This window comes from Portunus trituberculatus, chromosome 38 (assembly GCF_017591435.1).
Source record: "Portunus trituberculatus isolate SZX2019 chromosome 38, ASM1759143v1, whole genome shotgun sequence".
Lineage (NCBI taxonomy): Eukaryota > Metazoa > Arthropoda > Malacostraca > Decapoda > Portunidae > Portunus > Portunus trituberculatus.
This window is the reverse complement of record NC_059292.1, coordinates 4,895,539-4,908,652: the sequence shown is the minus strand read 5'-3', so window position 1 is coordinate 4,908,652 and position 13,114 is coordinate 4,895,539. Positions and strand designations below refer to the sequence as shown.

General features: G+C 41.9%; 1 protein-coding gene across 1 annotated transcript; it reads left to right on the top strand.

The window, feature by feature from the left end:
* Positions 1–2,299: 2,299 nt before the first annotated feature.
* Positions 2,300–10,872, top strand: LOC123515186 (acidic mammalian chitinase-like). Its single transcript, XM_045273701.1, has 8 exons — positions 2,300–2,453; positions 3,469–3,611; positions 4,079–4,222; positions 4,640–4,771; positions 6,023–6,274; positions 7,437–7,625; positions 8,834–8,965; positions 9,928–10,872. Exons 1-8 carry the CDS (start codon positions 2,396–2,398, stop codon positions 10,066–10,068), a joined length of 1,191 nt encoding a protein of 396 aa, XP_045129636.1. The 5' UTR covers positions 2,300–2,395; the 3' UTR covers positions 10,069–10,872.
* The last annotated feature ends 2,242 nt before the right edge of the window (positions 10,873–13,114 follow it).

The window sequence follows — 13,114 nt, the reverse complement described above, 5'->3', positions numbered from 1 at the left end:
CGACACCGACATGCATGCATTTATGTGAACAAACTAGGTTAATTTTCGAACAAGACCAACTGAATCTCTGCAGGGTGAACGAAGGGTGGAGTGATTCCTGCCCAGAGACACACAGACACAGAGTATATCTTGCATCATTACACCATACACTATTCAATGGATATCCCTAACCTTGAACTATGGCCAGGCTTGGAACTCGTGTGTTTGTGGACCACTGAGGCCCTAAACACACGTTAACATAGCTGCCTCTTCCTTTTCCCTTTTATTATGAGCACTGGTAGCAAGGTAAAGAAGAAGGCATATCACAGAGCTATACTAGAGTGAACCATGGAGGAACTGCAGCTGCCAGTATCACTCATCGCGATACAGAGGGACACAGGACGCGACCCCTAGGTTACATAATACTATGGGGGATACTCTATGGTTGCACTAAGGTCCTTAGTCAGAAACACCTTGCTCTCTCACCATGACAATTTTCCAAGACCACAGAGATAACTAGCCTTATTTTTTAAGACAATTTCTCCTTTTAATTAAATAGAAATCTTGCTAATCCATCACCAAAACCATAAAAATACCCCTAAAAACACGAGTATCTTCAACTAGAGCCTTTGGAAAGTAGTGATGGTGAGAGAACAAAGCGTTTCAAAATACGGGCCTAAGCTCCGTGCTCAACGTTATCCTACTGTCCTTGGAGACTGTAATGGATGACCCTTCCCTCACGAAGCAGAATAAGGGAACATATAGAGCACGTGTACTAAGAGCCGACAAGAGGACAGACACGATATCCCTTACCTCAGGATGCAGGAGTAAGGGAACACACAAGAGCACACGTAATGAAAGCCTACAGGAACACAATCACATGTATGATGCGTCTACAAGAGGACAATGACCGGGCAAGTGGAAGGAGGGCCAGGCTTGGCAGCGTAGGGATAACATGACATGTACATGATATAAGCCTACAGATTTGTTATCGTCATGTAAGCGACTTGCTCTTCTCGTTTCATAACACCTCTAGACGGCCATCACTTGCTTGTCAATTGGTAGCCAGAGTTTCGTGCCCAGGTCAGGTTGATAGCGGTTTCTTATTCAGAAGGAAGGAATTATTGTCCTAAGGATGCGGCGTGTGAAAGGTACTTTGCAGTCTTGCTCATAGATGGGATCTTAACATAATGAGCTTTTAATCTCAGGAAACAAAGGTGATCACGACTCTAAGTCGTGTGTGTGTGTGTGTGTGTGTGTGTGTGTGTGTATCAATGGACGTTTTGTGTGTTTCAAGTTTTATGATGTTTGAAGTCATTTACAAGTTCTTTTAGAAAGCATTTTTTTTTTTTTATCTATACCATGTGGGCTTTTTCACGGGGATTTATGGGCTATAGGAGATACTTTTTGTGGTACCTCCTATCTCAAAGCCCACCCGCTAGGAAACCGTTGCCCCGAGTGAGGAAGCCCAACCTACACTTGGACCGTGGACAGGATTCGAACCCGTGCGCTTGGAGACCCCTCGGACCCCAAGGCACGCATGGTTCCACTCTACCACGGACTGTATCTTCCAAGTCCTCCTGTAACTCTAATATTTGGTTGTGGCCAATGAAAATAATAAAAAAATGTGTGTGTGTGTGTGTGTAATTCACTGTTCACTGTTTGATCTGCTACAGTCTCTGACGAGACAGCCTGACATTACCCTACGGAACGAGCTCAGAGCTCATTGTTTCCGATCTTCGGATAGGCCTGAGACCAGGCACACACCACACACCGGGACAACAAGGTCACAACTCCTCGATTTACATCCCGTACCTACTCACTGCTAGGTGAACAGGGGCTACACGTGAAAGGAGACACACCCAAATATCTCCACCCGGCCGGGGAATCGAACCCCGGTCATCTGGCTTGTGAAGCCAGCGCTCTAACCACTGAGCTACCGGGCCGTGTGTGTGTGTGTGTGTGTGTGTGTGTGTGTGTGTGTGTGTGTGTGTGTGTGTGTATGTGTGTGTGTGTGTGTATGGAATAGGGGGAAGCGACTTGATAGATGGTAAGTGGTGGAAAACAAACAATGAATGATAATTATGCTATGTTTGCTGAAGAAAAGAGATCAACAAGAAGAAAGCCTCCGTGCATCTGAGACAAGCCAGAGTGTGTGTCTGGAGTGTCGTATCGCGCTGGATGGCAACGTTAACACGGACACACCTACACCTGCCAATACATTTTTTCCTTTTCTCCTGAGACAGAACCACCTGCCTTAATCAGCTTCAGAAAGATTTATGACCGTGAGATATGTGCGGCGACTGGGAGGGAGGGCTCAGGCAGTGCTAGGGATGAGAGGAGGGGGAGACATGGACAAGGAAAACTATATACGTAAGGAGAGCGTGGTCCGGACTCATTTCTGAAGCCTTGCAAGATGTTGTGGAAGACGTTGCTTCTGGCCGCCGCCGCCGCCTTCGCCCTCCCTGTTGCCGGTAATACAATTGGCCGTATTCTAAAAGGCTTTGCTCTCTCACCATCACTGCTTTCCAAAGGCTCCAGTTGAAGATACTCGTGGTTTTAAGAGTATTTTTTATGATTCTGGTGATATATTGGCAAGATTTCTAGTTTATTAAGAGGAAAAACTGTCTTGAAAACACGGCTAGTCTTCTCTGTGGCCTTGCAAAATTATTGTAGTGAGAAGGAAAGGCATTTCTAAATACGGGCGATACACCACCAGATTCAGAGACGCTTCCCTCTCTCACTGCGACCATTTTCAGACCAAAGAGAAGATTAACCGAGTTCTAAAGAATATTTTTTCCTGTTGATAATGCAGAAGATTTTTTAACATGTCACTAGAATTACAAAAACATCTTTAAAAAACCCGTGTCACTTCAACTAGACGCCACTGATAATATATTGTGAAGGTGTTGTGAAGTGTGCGCGGAAGTGTTTCAGAATATGGGCCTAAATGTCTCCCGCATACTGTATCTGATCATCGTTTTCTGCACTGCGTACTTTGATCTTTTCTGGGTCTTCTTCTTCTAACTCTGCTTCCTCTTGGTATTCAGTTCCATCTTCTCTTAGCAATTCTTCTTTCCTTCATACTCTCAGAACTGTAGATGCACTATTCATATTGGACCAATCCTGTGAACGTCTACATGAATTTGGTGAATGCTGTAATTAATAAAACCTTGTCCACCTGCCAGTGAATTTACACCTTATTTAGCTATCAGACGCCAGATTATTAACCTTTTTATTAACACGACGCATTCTCATATTCATTCTGCTTACTATTTGGCGATTTATATACAGCATCAGAAACTCGTGTGGGAATTAAAATACTGAAGACTTTAGTCATTAATCTTTTGACCTCCCTAAACCTTTCTTACTGTTAATAAAATCATCTAATCACATTTAAAACTCATGGTTAAAATGTGTCCCAATACTGAAAGGGTTAAAAAGAAGAAAAATAAATCTATACAACTTTTCCTCTTCTTGTGAGTACAGAGAGCGTCGTGCTGTGCTACTATGAGTCCTGGGCGATATACAGAATGGGGGAAGGCAAGGTGACTGTGGATGATTTGGACCCCTTCGCCTGCACCCACTACCTCTACGCCTTCGCCGGTCTCAACAACGACCACACGATTAAGGTTAAAAGGATTGTAAACTTCAATTGAATTAGACTTGTACGGAAAAAAATAATAAGTTTAAAAGGATTATACACTTCAATCAATCTATAAAGACGCACGAAAATAGTTTAGTCTGTTTAAAAATATTATAAACTTCAATTAGACTAAACATGCACGAAAATAATCAAGTAATTTAGAAAGGATTATAAACTTCAATTGAACTAGACTTGTACGAAAATAATTTAGTAAGTTTAAAAATATTATAAACTTCAACTAGACTAGACTTGCACGAAAATGATTTAGTCAGTTTAAAAAGACTGTAAACAGGTCGTACACTGGTTCACTAAGCTTTGAAAACTCTAAATATTAACCAGACTAGATCGTTAACCCTAAAAATACTAAATTCGCTCCACTTAATTCCCGTAACTTTGAGGAGAAGCCGCGGAAAGCAAGCCAGTGAGGCGGAGGAGTAAAATGGCGTGTTTCAGGTGGGCGATCCATGGGCGGACTTGTGTAACGGAGGAGGGCACTGCGGCTACAAGAAATTCACGGACATGAAGGCGCAGAACAATAACCTACTGACTCTGCTGTCCGTGGGAGGCTGGAGTGTTGGTTCACCTCCATTCTCACTGGTAATGCAATGCTGGATGTTATGTTGTGCTATATGGCGCGGCAGATGAGTCAATATTGGTTCACAAGTAGGTTGTAAATGAGTGCAGCAAATTTATCATGAAAGTCAGAAGTGTGCAAATATTAGATGATTCAAAAAGAGGTTTCTAAGGCAGTGATATATGGTAGGGTTTTTAAAGTAGTCAGGAGCTGGTAGGTGCACGTTAACTGGCTTTTGTGGCTCTTTAATGCTGTTATGCTCATATGCCGTGATTTGCGATGGTAGACACGAAGATGGGTGGGGCACGTACAATGGCAGCTCCAGAAAACACAAATAGCAACACAGAAATAGTGTATAACTATAGGGCAGTCCAGCTTGTTGTTTTTGTGTATTTGTTTAACATTGGGGATATTAATTTAATACAACTGTCTCTCAACAGATGACGGCGACGCCAGCCACCAGAGCGGCGTTCATCACGTCAGCCATAAACCTTCTCAGGACACACAACTTTGACGGCCTTGATGTGAGCTGGTTGTATCCAGCACTCAATGGCGGGGCGCCCCAGGACAGAGTGAGTACAGCAGTGGTCACAGGTCAAATAATTCTGTGTTAAGCCCTTGTACTCAATACTGATAGTGTCATGAAGCTCACGTATGCATTACTTTATTAATAACTGTGCTAAGTGCAAATCTACTAATAGCCAATGTTAACCCCTTCACTACCATGACACGTCTTTATATTTATTCTGTATACTATTATTTTATACAGCTTCAGAAACTCATATGGAGATTAAAATAGTGAAGACTCTGATCATAAACCTTTCCTAACGTGAATAGAATTGTCTAATCACTCCCAAAACTGCATGATAAAAAAAAAAATGCGTCCCTTACCGAAGGGATGAATACAATCATTCAATCCACCAAACCGTCAGCACATCAATCTATAATGCAGGTGTCCTAAGCTTCAGGTATATACATCACTTATTAAACAGAAATCAACACAAAGCAACTCGTCAATCAGTCCATTAAATCCATCAATGACTTTATTTCAACTACTCATGTCGCTTAATTCGGCAATACTCAATGGTCAGTGAGAACAACCATTCATCCAAACAAAGCTATTAACATATCACTCACGTCTGTATTCAGAAACGCCTTCCCCTCTCACTACGACAATTTTCCAAGGCCACAGAGACAACTAGCTGGGATTCCAAGACAGTTTCTCCTTTTAATAAACAATAAATCCTGCCAATCCGTCACCAGAATCATGAAAATACTCTTAGAAACACGACTATCTTCAACTGGAGCCTTTGGAAAGTAGTGATAGTGAGAGAGCAAAGAATGTGGCCCTCAGTCAGACACACATTCATGAACTAGTAGGGCGAAGCAAGTCACCAGGTCACAGGCAACACGAGTAACAGTCCCAAGTTTCTTCTGTTTTGTCGAGCGAGACGCGAGAAATGAAGAAGTGAGATAGTGTATATTTGCTCCATTTTACCATCTCAAGTCTAAACAAGGAAGGGAGAAAGTCTTAACCTTTTCAGTACTGGGATGCATTTTTATCTTGAGTTTCGGGTGTGATTAGACGATTTCATTGACATTAGGAAGAATCTACGGAAGTCAGAAGATTAATGCACCGAGTCTTCACTATTTTAATCCTCCTCATAAGTTTCTGAACCTGTATGAAATCACTAAATAGTAAGCAGAATGAATATGAAAACACGTCATATTACTGCATGGAATTAAGTATACACTGTCTATGCTTGGGTCATGTTCTGAGACTGAATTCCCTCGAAACACCTCAACACACAACACCTCTTCAGGACAACTTCGTGCATCTACTTCGGGAGCTGGAAGAGGCGATGACCAGCCACGGTATGATGGTGACAGTATCAGTAGCACCAACGGAGGAGATCGCCAGCAAAGCCTACGACATCCCGGGCATCTCCCAGTACGTGCATTTCGTCAGTGTGATGACCTACAACTTCCACGGGCCCTGGGATCCTTACACCCACCACCACTCCGCCCTGTACCCGTTCATCGAGGACACTGGCAACAACTTCTACTTCAATATGGTGGGTACAGATGTGCAAAGCTATCACTGGCAAGCTTTGTGTGTGTGTGTGTGTGTTTCACTGTTTGATCTGCTGCAGTCTCTGACGAGACAGCCAGACGTTACCCTACGGAACGAGCTCAGAGCTCATTATTTCCGATCTTCGGATAGACCAGGCACACACCACACACCGCGACAACAAGGTCACAACTCTTCGATTTACATCCCGTACCTACTCACTGCTAGGTGAACAGGGGCTACACGTGAAAGGAGACACACCCAAATATCTCCACCCGGCCGGGGAATCGAACCCCGGTCCTCTGGCTTGTGAAGCCAGCGCTCTAACCACTGAGCTACCGGGTGTGTGTGTGTGTGTGTGTGTTTGTATGCGTGTGTGTGTGTTCTCGCCGTAACCATCTACAACTTTTTTTTTTTTTTATGCCGCAGTTTCTTAAATAGTCTTATCAAATAGAAAAATAGAAAAAACAAACTTCTCTTTTCTCTTCTATCAAATAATTTTCGTACGTGGTACAACATTTTTCTATTGTTATTATTATAATTTTTTTTTTTGCTGCAGTGTCTTAAATGGTCTTATCAAATAGAAAAATAGGGAAAAAGTAAGCTTCTCTTCGCTCTTCTAACAAATATTTATCTTACGTGGATCTGAATGTTACCAGAAAGACTACCATGGTAGTAAAATTGTATAGACTTAACAGTGAAGGTTATGACGAACATTTCCTGATAGTCTTTATCAAGTGGATCTTAAAATATTGATGTTCACTGTTCACCAAATTCACTCACGGGTGAAGTCTATTTGAAAGTTGAGGAAACTCACACCTATGTGATATAATTCTTCCTTTTCTTAATATTTCAAGGAGAATAAAAATGGAGGAGAGAAGAAACTGCTCAGGCTCCGAAAAAAGCTAACCATAGAAAGACTTGAAAAAAAAAAAACTAGTTCGCCAGTTTAGTTTCAGACGTACTTTTGCTTCTCCTCTCGTAACTCTAACCCTCCACATTGCCTCGCAGAATGAAGAGCAATGCGGTACTGGCTCAAACATCTGCTAAATCCCCCAGTAAAGCTGACCATAGAAAGACTGGAAAAAAAAATAGTTCCCCACTTTAGTTTCAGATGAGGTTTTCTTACTTCTCTCGTAACTCTAACCTTCCACATTGCCTCGCAGAATGAAGCAATCCGGTACTGGCTGATGAACGGGATGCCTGCACAAAAGATGGTGTTAGGGATGCCTATGTTTGGCCGCTGCTGGTCGCTAAACACGGTGACAGACACAGGATACTACGCCCCCGCTTCCGCACCTCCATCGCCGCCTGGACCCTGGACGCTGCAGTGGGGCTTCATGTCCTACGCTGAGGTAAGTTTGTGGTCCGCCTCACATCATCTGCTATTAATTCCTTCAGTACTGGGACGTATTTTTATCTTACGTATGATTAGACGGTTTTATTTACATTAGAAAGGGTCTATGGAGGTCAGAAGATTAATAGCCAATCTTCACTATTGCAATATCCATGTAAGTGTAAAGACGTGTTCGTGATTCTCTCTATAGTGACAGTCTACCAAGGATGAATAAAAAAAAAAACTCACAGAAAACCCTCAAGTTAACGTCTCGCTTTAAGAATATTACATCTGATTTATTCTTATGTAAGTGTGGAAAGCTGGCCAAGGACAACTTAAAACGAAAAACAAGCCCACTAAGTTTTATTATGTAAAACAAGAGGACTGGACAAAGACAACAAAAATATAAAGAAAAAAAAAGGCCCACTCAGTCGTTAGTCTCCTTACAGACCCGATGAAATTAGCCAACGGATAGGGACAAATTGAAACCTGCCAATCTCCTTATAGTGTTGCATTTCATTTTGACACGCCGTTGTGAAAGTTCTCGAGGGTTTCCAAGGGTGTCTTCAAATTGTGGTAGTTGAATATTGACGGAACACGAACGCACATAGAGACCTAATCAATCTTCTATGTGGCTTTTGAAAATAATCCAAATAATCCACAAAAAATCCAAGATATTCTAAGAAGCCATATTTGAATTCTTTGATCCCATTTTGTTTTTATACCATGTGGGCTTTTCACGGCAATTTCTGGGCTAAAGGGGATACTTTTTGTGGTTCTTCCTATCTCAAAGCCCACCCGCTAGGAAACCGTTGCCCCGAATGAGGAAGCCCAACCTACACAACATAACATAGCAAACATACCAACGTGTTATATGTATGGATGTACTAATCTCAGTTACTAGACTATGCTGACGTAATGTGACTATACAGGCCATATTCACAAACGGCTTGCTCTCTCACCATGACAATTTTTCAAGTCCCGAGAGACGACTAGCAGGGTTTTCAAGGCATTTTCTCTTTATGATAAACTAGAAATCTTGCTAATCCATCACCAGAACCATAAAAAACACCTTTAAGAACATGAGTATCTTCAACTAAAGCCTTTGAAAATAGTCGTCGCGAGAGAGCAAAGCGTTTCTGATTACAAACTACATGTAACAGCATTGGATGGGACAATAGACAGTAATGGAACGCAGCAACCTTCCTAATCCTCGGTGCACGGCAGATCTGTAAGGCCCAGAAAGAGTACGGCTGGACCATCGCTAAGGAGGCAGGCTGCAATGAACCCTACACCTACCACCTTCCCTCCAACAGAATCTGGTGTTCATATGAGGACCGAGACTCTGTGGCTATCAAGGTAAGGACGCACGCTGACACACACACAAAAAAAAAAAAAAAAATAATAATAATAAATAAATAAACAAAAAATAATAACAAATAAGATAAAGTAAAATAAAATAAAGAAATAAACAAAAACAAATAATAAGAATGGCAATAATAAGAATAATAATCAAATCAAATTAAATATATAAATAAAATCAATCAAAATTAAAAATAAATAAATGAAAATGAATAATGAGAATAAGAATAATAAAATTTTTATTAAATACATAAATAAAATCATTCAATCAATCAATCAATGAAAATAATAATAATAATAAAATCAAATTAAATAAATAAAATCAATCAATCAAATAAATCAATGACCACAAGACTTCCTATCTGAGTCTAGTATATCTCTATCTTTCTCTCCCATTCCTCTTTTCCACCATCATACATTCCACTTTCTTTCCCCTCGTTATCCCTCTAACATATTCCCTTCTATCCTACTCTCCCCTTCCCCTTCTCAATCATACATAATATCTTCATCACTTCCCTCCTCTCCCATCCACCACCCAACTTCTCTCCTCGTCAGTCCTCCCCCATGTGATGATGGCCTTTTCTTCCTCTTTTCTCCCCTCCACCAAAACGCTTTCCCACACACACTAAGGAGGGTATGGTATCTCAGCAAACACATGTACTCTAGCCTGCCACAGAAACATACACACTTCGTCTCGTTTCATAGTCACATATAACGTCCTCTACTGAACGTTACTGAAGTTTTCGTCGGTGTTTTTATGATTCCAGTGACAGTTCAACAGCGATTCTGCATCATGAATAGGAAAGACGCCCATGAGGTTTCAACTAATAAGGCTCAGGGGTCTTTCAAAACAGTCCTGATGGAGAGAACATAGTGTTTAGGTATAGGGGTGACAAGCTTACAGTGGCTAAAGCTTTGCCTTGCCTTGGGTCTCTAGTAATACAAAAGGTCGTTCACAGGCTAAGTACGCGGCTGGCGAGGGCCTGGCGGGGCTCATGGTATGGTCTATCAATGACGACGACGCGCACGGTTTCTGCAGTGGCCGCAAGTTTGATTTGACATTGACGCTGCTAGACGCCTTCAACGCCGCCTCCCAGTGACGCAGCAACACACGCAGAGAGTCGAGGAAGCTGGATGCTCCAACCCATCACCGCCGCTGACAGTATAAACAGAATTGCCCAGCAGACTGGGTTGCCTCGTGTTCATGTTCATTGTCAGAGTTGTATTGTGTCTTATTACGGATTACAAGGCTGAAGGTAATGAGTTCCTCGCTCTGTGAATTTAAGTAACAAGTACAGTCATGCTGAGGAGTCCATTTCATAATGTTTTGCTTTCTCCCTTATCCTTAAATTTTCTGATGCGTTCACAATTTCCTCTTAAAAGTCTGACACGTGATTGCCTTTTAACCTCTTCAGTACTGGGACTCATTTTTATCATGAGTTTTGGGTACTATCAAACGATTTTATTTAAATTAGGAAGGCTCTATGAAGTTCAGAAGATTAATGGCCAGAGTCTTCACTGATTCTGAAGCTGTATGAAAACGCCAAATAGTAAGCAGAATGAATATGAAAACGTGTCGCGATACTGAAGAGGTTAACCTTTAATTTTCTGATGCGTTCACAATTTCCTTATAAAGTCTAACAAGTCTGATAGATGAAGGACTTTAACACTGAGGGAGATCAAGCTAAACATCGTGAAAAATAATACTCTAAGTTACTCGACTTCTGACCAAGACTGTGGGCACTTACATTTGTTTCACTAGCTACCTTGCGGCAACCTCCTCTCTCCCATCCCCAGCATTCCATTCCCACGCATACTGTCGCCCTTGCTTCGTACTCCCACCTGTCATACTTCATAATGTAAAATGTTTTTCCCTTACGGTAATAAAAAGACGAAAAAATTCAGATGTTTCTTTAATTTTCTTCTTTCCTGGGACTTTCACGAGGAAGGGAAAAGTCAGATCAATGGTCTAAAAGATAAATAAGCCATAAAGCTTTCTTTACCTTTGATGAGAATCTTTAACCCCTGCAGTACCATGACGCGTTTCCATATTCCTTCTGTTTACTATTTGGTGATTTCATACAGCTTCAGAGACTTGTGTGGGAATTGAAATAGTGAAGACTGGCCATCAATCTTCTGACCTCCATAGACCCTTCCTAATGTAAATAAAATCGTCTAAACAAACCCAAACTCAAGGTAAAGATGCGTTCCAGTACTGAAAGCGTTTACCTACCCTTGTGTTTTTCTGATGAACACAATAGTAAACAACAACAATAACAGAAATAATAACAATAAAAACAATAACATCTCATCACCTCAACACCACAGCTCCCCTCGCAGCCCGGCAACACAACCTTTTATCTAATTTACCATCCACAACGAGGACAGACTAGGATAGTTGGCTTACACAGGTCTCAATGTTTTGCTACAAGTTGAAAGCTAAAGAATCGGCCACACCATTTAATACAACTCGACGGGCACTGACGCAACAGGACTAACGCTTTGCTCTTTCATCGTCACTGCTTTCCTAGGGCTCCAGATGAAAATACTCGTGTTTTTTAGTGTTTTTACGCTTCTGGTGATAGTTTGGCTAGATTTTTAGTTTATTAAAGGGAGAAACTGTCTTGAAAATCCGGCTAGTTGTCTCTGTGGCTTTGCAAAATTGTCGTAGTGAGAAAGGAAGGCGTTTTCAATATGGGTGCGTAAGTCAAATCGCGCAAATCAGGCAATGCCTACGCGGTGTTGATCTGGCCTAGTCAATTCCGGACAATAACCAGAGAGAGAGAGAGTGGTTAGTTCAATGAATGTATTTGTGGCCACGGAATGGCTGAAGAACAGGTTTAGTGCTGCAACTCCAGGCCAGCCAGGATTATCAAAAATAATGATGATATTCTGTGCATGACATCAATCGATCTTCCGCGCTAAGAACACCGGCGGGTGCCAGGCGGCGTGAGGTGCCACACTGGAGTTGATAAGGCGGTGGGAGCGTGTTTGGGAGGCACAGCTGGCCGCCACCGATACGCGACACACCAAAACATCGACGCTCGTTGTGAGTCTCCCAAGCTGCCTGACGATTGATGAACTTGCACATCTCAAGGTCACACACACACACACACACACACACACACACACACACACACACACACACACACACACACACACACACACAAGTATTTATCTACTACCTACACCACCACCTACCCATGCATAGCAACTGTCAGGGAATCGGTTCAAATTCTTTCACATTGTGGATTTCTTTTCTCCCATTCAGGAATTCGATCTAAAGCCCTGAATTACGGGAGTCTCTCATGGCTAAAGACTTATCCCGCCTTCTGATAAATTTTTTTTTTTGGGTGTTTCTATGAAGTGGCTAAGTGTAGGCAAGACATCAGTGGAGGCGGTAAAGATCACAGCGGACACCTCTATGTTGAGAGATTCGTCCTGTCGTACTTGAGTGTTACTCCGAATACTCCAAGGGAAACATCACAAAATAATCAGGATAAAATGATAGAATATTTGAGAACACTGTCCAAATATACACATCTGCGAAGAGAGAGCTTATCTGAGCACACACTCCCCTACGATTTTGATAACAATGCAAGGATGAGAGTCCAATAGATACGCATTATTATAAAATGTACAATTGATGGGTCAATAACCCGTCCTCCACTTAGAACGCGATTATCACACAGATTATCGGCGTCCACTCATTAGAATGGTCATCAGTACTCGCTACAAAACACTCCAACACCCAATCTGTAAACAAACAAACTTGACTGATTGCTTGTCGCCCATGAACAGAGATAATCAATGAATGTTGCACACGAGCAACATACAAAGATAGATTTTGCTTCCATAGATGTATTGTTGTTAGCAGTGGAAGACTTAGCGTCACATCTCACTCGTTCTCTAATGGAAGTCATTGAGAGTTTTCAAGAAAGTTTTCGTGACTCTTACGACAGCTTCCCCCTAGGAATGATTTGATGACAGAGAAAGTAAAACAAACACATGAATAAACACATAAAACTCTTCTGTTTGCCTCCCTCTCTCTCTGACCACACAGACCATGAAGCGAACACACACACACACACACACACACACACACACACACACACACTCTCTGCCGTGTCATGAAGTAATACAACG